The sequence below is a fragment of the Taudactylus pleione genome, unplaced genomic scaffold, assembly GCF_031769625.1.
Source record: "Taudactylus pleione unplaced genomic scaffold, aTauple2 ptg000093l, whole genome shotgun sequence".
Classification (NCBI taxonomy): Eukaryota; Metazoa; Chordata; class Amphibia; order Anura; family Myobatrachidae; genus Taudactylus; species Taudactylus pleione.
The window spans coordinates 36,983,562-36,994,733 of record NW_028284495.1 but is presented as its reverse complement, the minus strand read 5'-3'; the positions used below and the strand labels follow the sequence as shown (position 1 = coordinate 36,994,733).

Genomic DNA, 11,172 nt, shown 5'->3' with positions numbered 1-11,172 from the left:
ATGTACAATTGGGAGCTCGCAGGGACAACGGTCACGGTAACCACTGTTCCTACAAGTTACATCCCCAGCATTTTGTTGAAGTCTTTCACTTCTCCAGGGAAAGCTGACATTGCACATGCGCACAGTGCCAGTTTCCACCGCCAGCCGGAGGCTGCTGGAGGAAGATCAGAAGATCTCTCTCCTACTCATAAGCCTCCATAGGCTTTAAGCAGTTTACACCATCTGAATATGGTGTAAATTACTGGGGCCAAACTCCAAAAATCTCCTGCATTGTGCTATTAGTACATAGCAACAATTCATAAAAATGACGCAGAAACTGCAGTTTCTACATAATTTTATGAAAAAAAGCTTCATACATAGGTCAGTCAATCTTATACATTATATCCTAGCTTGACAAAAATACATATTTCCATTAATATTTATCCACTATACACTTTTACTTTTAATGGAAAAACCCACAAACAAAATACATTTACCTTCTTTAATATATCATCAACCAGTTTCAAAAAGATTTCATCTACATTAAAGTTGTCCTTGGCACTTGCTTCACAAAACCGCATCCCGGTGATCTGTTGCGCAAACTAGGACACAAACATTTCTATGAGAATTATAAAAACATAAATAAAAGGCCATCTAGATGGAGGTGTGGTAAGCTGAACTATGGACACACAGGATACAACCAGAATAAAATTGTTCACGTACAGAGATGTCCGCATACACTTAGCCTCAATACGCCATGCGGTGTGAGTGAGCTGCGTCGATCAGTGCAACGTCTTTTTTGCTCACATGTGCATCTTAGTTGCAATGCAATGTGCCAACACTGCTTCATGAGACTATACTAATTATTATATACGACACTTATCTGTGTGCGATGGAGTCTGAATCTGTACAGCAGAACTTGGCGTGAAGAATAGCCGTGGCCGCTGCATTGTAGCACTTCGTATAGAGATTCAGACTCAGTCGCACACAGATGTACGAGTATCGCATATCAAATTAATCAGTGCAGTTTTGTGAATTGGTTTTGTTGCTTCGCTTTGTGACTAAGATGCACATTCGAGCGAAACAAAATCACAGCACAGGACTGAGAAGGGCTGTTGGGCGCAACTGCGGCAATAGTGTATGAGGACACATCTGTAACTATATTTTAGGTTGCATCCATAGTAATGCTGCGTATCCACTTGCAGATAGTGGAACAACAGTGCGATTACAAGATAGTAATCGTACAGTCGTTTCTCATCCCCTGTAGTGCCTACACTGAACGATATGTTGTTCAGTGCAGGCACCCTCCCCCATCCCTGAGCATGCTCAATCTGTCGTTATCGGCAGATCGACCAGCATGTTCAGGCGATGATTGATGTTCGAAAAAGACTAGCGGGAGAGCGCATCGCTGGTCATTTGACATTTTTATCCCCAATTTGTGAACGATTAATGAGCAATTGAATGATAACGATATCGTTCAATCGCTCATTTTAATCGCCTAGTGGATACGCTGCTTAACAGATTCCAACTTTGGAGCATACTTTTCATGTTTACAAGGTTATAGTTGAAATAATGCTATATTTACATAGTTGACTCAGTACATTTTACAATTCACATTTTGGGCACAAAAAAAGTAAACTGGCTTTTTCATTATTTAAGCATGTATTTATATATATATATTTGATTGCTATGTCCATGTTTTAAAAAAGTACTCGGGACTTCCTGTATGTGAATTAAATTATCATATATCTTCCAGAGTTCTCAACCACCACCCTCAATTACAAACTTCTCCCATAACATTTAAGTGTAGACGGCCATCACAGTAAATCCTATGCTGTGATACTGAAAACTTCTCCTATCAAAACACTACACTGAATTAAAAAACTGAATTCTGATTGTTGCTATGGTTTGCCCTATATTATTTAATACCCAGCAATGACTCCCATTTTACCCAGGATATAAGTCTAAACGCAACTACAGTTATCACTGCTGCATGTAATTACAATGCAACCACAAAAAGTGAAAAGAGAGGTTTTAAACAGATACTAGATACTGCTGTAAAAAGCATGTCTGTTCATTTATAGTATTAGTCCCTGTCCCCGAGGAGTGTTCAATATTCTCTACCGCCAGCACATAAACATACATGTATAGTAGGTCCAATGTTGTTATCAAGAGAAAGATACAGTCTATATACTGTAAATAGAGGGAGGCAGCAATTGTAACCAGTAACTGCTGACTATAGCACAGTATTTGACTTGGAACATGAATCAAGCTATTGGCATAAAGAGGGTATTATTTCACAAGGAGGCCCCTCCTGGGTAAACAGGGTAACAAAGACCATGGCCTGTATGTAATAGCCTGAAAGTTGCTATTTAGCACATGGATTTAATGTGGTAATAATTTTGAAAGCAAAACTAATTTGGTTTTGTCTTTTAAATTATTGTTGCGTTGAATTTACAGGCTAAATTGCGCTACTTCCTGCATACTGCAGGCTATTACATAGGGTCCCATGTTTCTATTGGGAAGCATGGTAGCACAGTGGTTAGCATTTATTCCTCACAGTGTTGGGACCATGAGCTCAATCTCAACAAAGGCTCTATCACTGTGGAGTTTGCAATTTTGCCTAACGTTCCTGAGTTTTCAGAGCTCCCGTTTCCTTTCACAGTCCAAAAACATTCTAGTATCTTACATTAGTGTGTGAGTTTTAGATAATATTGAGTGTGTGTTAAATAATATACACCGGGGTAGGGACTGGAATGAATAAACATTCTCTGTAAAGATTTGTCTAGTACAGAGGTTCCCAAACTTTTTTGAATCATGGCGCCCTAGTGCATCAGAATTGTTTTCACGGCACCCCAAAGCCAAAAGTTTGTTATTGAGAAATTCAGAAAAAAAAAAAAAGTAGTAAAGTGAAGTAAATTGTGCTGACCTGTCATCCTTAGGGTCAGTTATGTGGTGGTGGTGGTGGACAGGTTTGTGCTTCTGTTTGTCCACATATCTACATTACACTGACCATAAAGAATTTGAATTGGTGCTGGACCACCAACCTGAGGCACCCCAGGGTGCCGCGGCGCACAGTTTGGGAACCACTGTTCTAGTATGTTGGCACTAAACAGATATATGTTAACAACAACAAAAATAATAATAATAATAATAATAATAATAATAATAATAAGCCAATCCCAACTGATTCCCTTTCATATAATTAGTCTTGTTAGTGCTACTTACCTTTTCTCCCTGTTGCCGGGTAATTTCTCTGTCGATTTCACAGTCCAACTTATTTCCAACTAGGAGGAGTTCTGCATCTTCAGATGCATACTACATAAGATACAATTTAATCATTTACACTTTATTACATTGTTACAACAATCAAGAGCAGTCATTACTAAAGTATTTAATAACTAGAATGTAAACCCATGAAAGCAATACTTAGTGCAGGTTTTATTATTTCGTAGTATCCAGTAATTCATTTCTACTTTACTTATATCATTTTCTGGGACCAAAACTAAACTGCGTGACTTAGCAAGACAGAGATGCTACCATGATTTGGCTTGAGCTAAACCATCGGACATAGTTGGAGTAGTCTTCACAGGTCTGTACCTGAAAGAAATACTAAACCGTAACTGCATCATCACTATCAGTAGTTTCCTTCCCATCTAGTAGAATAACTGTGAATGTGAGTATAGTATGCTCTGCCCCCTTGAGGTGACCTGATGGGACTGAACACCCATGTTTCTCTGCCTGCTATGTAGTATAAAAACTGCTACATTTAAATGTTTCCAATCACTATAAGCATGCTGCTAAACAAAGGCCAAACCCATGTTATTAATTCTTTTCCTGAACAGTGGGCAGTATTACAAAGCTCTTCTTGTTGGCTGTTTCATACCATTTGGTCTATGAAATGCAGCAGCCAAGAGGGGAAAAACATCTTACTCCTCTATGTGGAAAGGCATATATTAAATTAGCATGCAAATAAAATAATAAAGATCATTGGTACGTCTATATACAGCACACTCTTCTCACTCTCCCCAGGATGTTTTTTGCGGGCGCACATCCCGGCAAGAAACAGCCTACCGCACGGCACTTCCCCCCCACCCCAATGCGCCGCGTCCCCTTTTGCCCAGTCACCCTCAATGTGTCCTTGTTGTGACGGACACGGATGTGACGCCGAGCTGACGTCACATGTTCTTCCCATCGGAGGCTCCCAGTCCGTCTGGCATCGCCGGCAATAAGGACGCGTTAGTGAGGGTTCTGGGCAATGGGAGGCGGCGCATTGAGGCTGGGGGAGTGCCGGGCAGTAGGTTATATGGGGATGCGGCACATTGGGGCAGGGTAGATTGCCGGGTGGTGCAGCTCGGGCACGTCACAGTACAGGGTGGTGTCAGGCTGGAGGGCAGAGATCCATCCCCCTGTATAAAAGTAAGGGCGCGCTGTTCGGACAGAAACAGTCGCCTGAACACATTAAAGATAATAGTCCTGCGTCCACTCCCTGTCTGTGTACGAGCTGAAAAAAAAAAAAAGGACAGTATATGGGAGCCTGCAAGTAGGGACAGCATCTGGGAGCTGTAAAAAAAAAATTCTGTGGTGCCAGCAAGTGGGGACAGTATCTGTGGTGCCTGCAAGAGGGGACACTGCATCTGTGAGCTGTAAAAAAAATTAATTCAGTGGTGCCAGCACTAAATAACCTGATGCTGATTTCACTAGAGGGACCAGATCCTACAGACTTTGATTATTAAAAAGCTGCAAACGACTGGGCCTCTAAGAAGAAGATGAGAATTAATATATAAAATGTTATTTCAAATTTAAATCATTACAAGGTCAGTTTTTAAACATTTTATTATTGTGAAGGCCCCCATCCGGCTACATCTTGATGCCACCCGGCTGGAAACATTTTCTGGGGAGAACACGGACACTTAAATTATAGTTCCATGCTCTCCTGGATATTTAAATAGACAATGCATGCACAGGTTAGGCAATTATTCTATGGCAAAAACTTGATTTAGATTACATGGGTTGGGTACAAGAAGCGGCACTCAGGATCTCGGCGGTCAGAATCCCGATGCTGGTATCCTGACAGGGTTAGGATACAGACACATGTCAGTAAGTATTCTAACCCTACCCCTAACCCTCCCTGTACCCTAAACCTAACCTTCCCCCTAGTGTCTAAACCTAACCCTGCCCCCCTAATGCCTAACCCTCCTCCTAACTAACCACACTACTACCTAACCACACTATTCAGGATGCCAGCCTGGATTTCAACTACCTCCCTATTACACAGGGCATCCCCTGAATGTAAGTCCAACTGATCATGTTTTGAAGATACAATTTGTCAAGACAGATGAGATTTGGTGGGGAAGTAATTTTAGATAGAGTTTCTGACAACATGACCTGCTGGGGTACTTGAGAACTGGAGCTGAGAAACATTGCACTACACGAAAGACAGCGGGCAGACAATACAGAATCAGCTACCTCAATAGCAGTTTTGTTTGATGACCTTTATTTTAATAGTCCTTATTTATTGTTTATTCACAAGCAAAAGGGTATAAGGTATTCCCAGTAGGTTTGTTACAGTCACTAAATGTGTAAAGATACATAATATTGTTATGGCTACCTAGGTAGACAATAAAATCCAGGACTTAACATTATGTATGAACAAGAAAACACAATAGAAAAGTCCATCATGGCTACCTTATCTATCATCTTCATCCACTTGGGTAAATCTTCAAAGGTCTCTTTCTTGGTGAGATCATAAACTAATATGATGCCCTTGGCACTCCTGTAATAGGCTGAAGTAATGCTGTTGAATCGCTCCTGGCCGGCTGTGTCCCTACAAAACACAAAGAGAAAACAGTATGAACCAGAATAAACAGCACAAGCCGTCAGTATCACACCTACTCACAATGTCAGACAAAGCCCAATTTGTAAGAGCCGAAACATCTCGGCACAGAAAAAAAAAGTTTAAAAAGTGGTTTAAATGTATGCCGCCTTTTTATTAATAGCATAATTATGGGACTTAAAAAGTCCATTAGAAAGCTCTCCCAGCGATATCTATAATTTCTTACAACTCCTAATTATCATATTTATCTCCCATTCTTTGGTAGTGCCATTAGAATTTAAAGATATATTGAATTAAGAATTCTGCCTGTGAAGCAAGGTGTACTTTGACAGTAACTATTCGGAAGCAGCAAAATTACACCTACTAGGGTTTAGTCCATTCAAGTCCATGCCTCACATACCACAGAACGTCTAGCCGAAATAATAAATGCTTGCTTGAACCACTAGAGTGAATGTTGAAAACTAAAGCACTACTGAGCAGCAGACTGACTGACCTACAGATGTGTCATTATACATCTGTTGCAATGCAGGTCCCTCCTCAGCATGCAGGTCCCATGAGATACTGATAGCAATGGGTTTTTTTTTCTTTTACGAAAATGCGTTTAAATCGTAATGTGATGCGACTAGGACTGATTCATTTGATATGCGCCACTTGTATATCTGTGTGCGACTGAGTCTCTGAATGTGTATTCGAAGTGCTACAATGTAGTGGCTGCAGCTTTTTTTCATTCTAAATTCCATTGTGATTCATATACAGACTCAAGTACATATCACATTAATCAGCACAGTCTGCTGGTGCGTCCTAGTTGTACTATGATTTAGACGCATTTTCAGCAAAAACACTACGCCAGTCTTTAGCAGAACAGCACAGGACCTGGCAGCTCACTCACACCAGGCAAGTCGCACTGCTTGGCGTATTGAGGCCAGTTGTATGAGGACACATCTGTATCTTGTACCAACAATCACAATTTTAAGTTGAAGTCAAGAAATTGCATAGGGCAACCAGGAATAGGTAAATAATGTACTGTCCAAATCCCGTCATTAGAGGAATGAAAAGTTAGAGGCCACTCTAGTGACATTTTTTAGACTCCTGTTAGATCTTGGTACGAGTTATGAATCAATAAACAGTATGTTTGAGTATTTCTACCAGACAGCTCTCCATAACCATTTTAACAGGTTTGTAATAAAATAGAACGTAAAAGGGGTTTGAAACACTGCGATTATCCTTTGTTTGCTTAGATAAAGGACATTATTTTCCAGTGTCACTTTCATGGCTTGGGTGGGAGAATACTAATTCTCCACTCCACATTATACTTACTGGGCTGACAATGAACAACAAATACACACCCCAAGAAATGAAAGGAAAACAATGTCTGAGCTAAATATCTATGTTCGGCAGCATACAAACATAGTTGTACAAGTCCCAAGAGAAGAAATGTATTTGTGCATTATACTATGAGAATCTCTTATAATCAGCCCTGTAAAGAGTTGTTGGAACTGCATACGCTCACACATGAAACATAAAACAAAGACAGTAAGTGCGTGCTCTGCATGCTAAGGAATATTAATGCAGTGGTAGACGTGACAGAAAGTATAGTAATAAGTAATGTGTTACCTCGTGATGAACCAGCAGGACATCTTCTCTAGCAAGTGGTGATAGACAACCAGTTATGTGGCTACAGCATTCCAAATAGGGACACACAGATGAACGACCAAGACATGGCACATACATTCAAGCACTAGCTGACCGGTGTAGCCACTGAGAAAGCGTCAATTTAGTCAGTTGGAGGTAAAACAAGCAGATGGGGAGATTAAAATTAAAACCGTGAGTGGATGAAAAAGCAGTAAGACAATGGGAAAGCACTACACAGCATTAATAACAAGGGGCAGGACACGGAATTAGTCGCACCGTTGCACTAGAGGTTGTCAAACAAAGTATGGAGAAAATAAGTATTCATTGAACATGATGGGATGAAGAATGCAATTTACAGTAATGGTTGTCATTTCAATCTACGATTCTAAAACATGTGAACAACAAATGTCAATAAAAGGGAATATAGATATGAAGTCTCAATGTGATACCAAGATGTAATATGATGGACATTTCAGGGGTGAGAGCATCATCTGTACCTATAAAAGATTTTTCAAGCTGGACTATAAACATAACCCACATAGAAAAAATATTGTGTGTGTACATTTAGGGTCTGATTCTGAGTCACATGTAAAAGCAACAGCGTCTATTGGTGGACGCCCACCTGCGAGCTCATGCAAATGCTGCTACAAACTCCTTCCTTACGTACATCTGTGCGGCTGAATGTACAAGGTCTGAGACAGTCAATTTTAGTACTTGTGTGCGTTGTAATACCTGACCATCGGTCGCACCATTATAACATGCACCAGCCCTTAGAAGGAGCAATTTTTACGTCTAACCACAACCATGGCCTTCTATGCTTATCAGTTGACGCAACTGCTTGCATTGACACACCCGCAACACGCCTGCAATACTAGCCACCTCCCAGGAACGCCCTTCACTTTTCGCCACAATTCTGATGCTGTCTGACCGGAACGCAAAAGCACCTCTGTGGGAATCCTAAAACTCCCAGGGTGGTGCCTAACCCTAAGTCCCCCCAGGGCTGCCTAAACCTAACCACCCCCCTCATGCCTAAGGCTAACCTGTCCCCGCTTACCTTTGTTCGCGATGCTGGCTGTCGGGATTTCAGCGTGGGGCTAAAGATAGGGATTTTGACACCTCTCTTTACTCCCGGTTCGGGATTCCACTGAATTCCAACGGCCAGCATCCCGGCCATCGGTACTTTCCCCTCTGTGCGTGAGTTGAGGATGGGTATGTGGACACAAATACTGGACAGCTTCATAGTTACACTGCAATTTAGATTTAAGTTTGGACAAGCCCCTCCCAAATCTAAATCTGCACATTTTACATCTGCCCCACTTACAGTGCAACATGCATTTGCCAAGATGCAGTGGCGGATTTTACCTAGGGGCTGCAGGCCTGAACCCTGTCACTTCAGCGACCCAGTTGTAGTCAGTGACTGCAGTTGCTACACTGTGACTGTCAGTGGCTTCCCATTGAAAGCACTACCTGCCAGTCACAAACAGGACAGGCAGTCTCAGGGGGAGGTGTTTTCTCCCCCTGGGACTGACAGTCCAGGCTGTGATTCGCAGAGCGCAGCTTCCAGTGGGAGCCACTCCTCTGCCTATCGGGCAGCCCTACCCGGCTTCTAGGGGATGCAGCTGATGCAGTCAAAACAAGCCGGTGTTATGCACATGAGCAGCACCACCGCCGCTTGTGTGCATTCGCTGAGGCCTGCCAGATCCATTGCACGGGAGCTGGGACCCGGCCACCCAGCCCAGCACTACAGTGTCTCCTCCTCTCCCTGACCTGAACTGCAGGTCGGAGCAGCGGCAGCCCCACTCATCTAAGAGGGTAGGAGCCGCTGCTGCCAGGGAGCAAATTTACCTGTTTTTTTATTGCTTTTCTCTCAACTCAGAATCAGGCCGAATGAGTGAACCTGCATAAATATAATAATGTCATCATATTGTATCATTTAAAAGTGATCATACGTCCCTTCATTCCTAGTAATTAGTGTACCTGTCATGTAAAGAAGTTGTGAAAAATTAACATTCATAGCACACTCCGAGAAAAAGCCTAACTGTAATTAGTAACACACACCACATTCTTGAGAAAATCGGTTATAATAAGCCCTGTCTATGTTATTTGTGCTGCAGGCATTATTTAAATTAGCTGTTATATGTGGGCCAAGAGCCCTGTGACACTAATACAAACAAAAGCATTATGTGTAGAAAGGAAAATAGAGAAGGAACAGGTGGGGGACTGGGGGCCTGATTCAGACCCGGTCGCAAGCGCTGAGCGCTTGCAACCGGGTCGATGTTTGCCCACTGGGCATGCGCACAACAGAGCTGGCTCCGTTGTGCGCATGCGCGAGACCCGGCTAGCGACGGGTGCTCCGTTGCTCCGGGTCTCGCACCAAAGGGGGCGAGCTGTCGATGGTGAGTGACAGCTCGCCCCGTTTGGTGGGCAGGCCGGGGGGGGGTGGCCGGCCAATCGGAGGCGTTCCCAACGGAACGCTTGCCGTTTGGGGGTGGCCCCGCTGACATCACCAGTGATGTCAGTGGGAGAGCTTCCGGCTCTGTTAGAGCCGAAAGCTCTCTGGGGCTTGCGGCCACGAGACCCTACCACAAGGGTCTCGTCGCAAGTGCGATGGTCGCGATGGTTTTGACCATCGCGACCATCAACCTGGCCGCTCGCTATAGCTGTGGGTGGTCACCCACAGCTATGCGAGCGGCCAGGAGGCCGCTCAAAAAACCCCCCCAAAAACGCCCTGATTCAGAGCGAGCGCTCTTTCAGAGTGTCCGTCTTTGACTCAGGCCCTGGGTCCTCAACCCCACTTTACAGGTACTTTCACTAGAGATGCATAGGGCATTTTAATTTTTTTTTTTTTTATCTTACACTTTTAACCTTAGCTGGCTAATATTTTTCCAAAAATGTCCTCAATATTGTTTTTTTTTTTATTGTCAAATTATGTAACTAATACCCTCAGTATAATTGTATTAATAAATATGCAGATTTGTTAATAACATTATACTGAATAAGGGTTCAATAGCTATTATATACATAAGTTGATAATTTGAAAAAATAAACAAACAATGTTGGCTATATTTATCTCTCACTGCTGGCTGGGAGAGAGCAGGGACAGGCAAGGTTTGCTGGCAGGCGTCCATCACAGCTGCTCCCTGCCGGTGCATGTAGCTAGGGAGAGAAAGGAAGCTGCAGCTTTCCTGAGCCTAGGCTACAGGAAGACTGTCTTCATGCAGCTGTTGGTGGGCGATCCTTTTAGGATCGCCCCCCTTCTGTAGCCTGGCTGGTACAAGGTTGGTGGGAGGTTGCTGTAGCAACTGATGGGCCAGCTAGGTGAGCTGAGCCTGTTGGCTGCCAGCAGGCTCCTCTGATACGGTCGCATCAGATGTGACCCTGTCAGGGATAGCCCAGTCCTGCGTGGTTGCATGACATGTGACCACACCAAGCAAGTGGTTAAGAAAGAAAAAGTTAAATCAGAATTACCTCACATGGAATTATAAGTCACTGGTTACAATGGAACTTCTAATGATGGAGAGTTTGAATTTTGTCCTCCCCCCATTACTGACTGCGCCTACCTTCACATCAAAGAGTGTGGTGTCTCATGAATTGTGACGCCACAAGTTTTCCAAGTGCACATATGAACACTGCCAGGTACTGAATTAAATAATCCTGGCTCCTTCAGTGGACCCTTAAACCGGTTGCACTGCAATATTATCAGTGATATTGCTCATTTGACTCAA

At 43.0% G+C, this 11,172-nt stretch overlaps 1 protein-coding gene across 1 annotated transcript in view; it reads right to left on the bottom strand.

Moving 5' to 3' along the window:
• The window catches only part of RAB12 (RAB12, member RAS oncogene family), a 34,606-nt gene that overhangs the window by 1,991 nt on the left and 21,443 nt on the right, over positions 1-11,172 (bottom strand). Inside the window, exons 3-5 of the mRNA XM_088469678.1 lie at positions 5,668-5,806; positions 3,208-3,297; positions 477-581 (exon numbers count right to left, since the gene is read on the bottom strand). Of these exons, the coding sequence (XP_088325804.1) occupies positions 477-581; positions 3,208-3,297; positions 5,668-5,806 (334 nt within the window). The remainder of the gene's footprint in view (positions 1-476; positions 582-3,207; positions 3,298-5,667; positions 5,807-11,172) is intronic.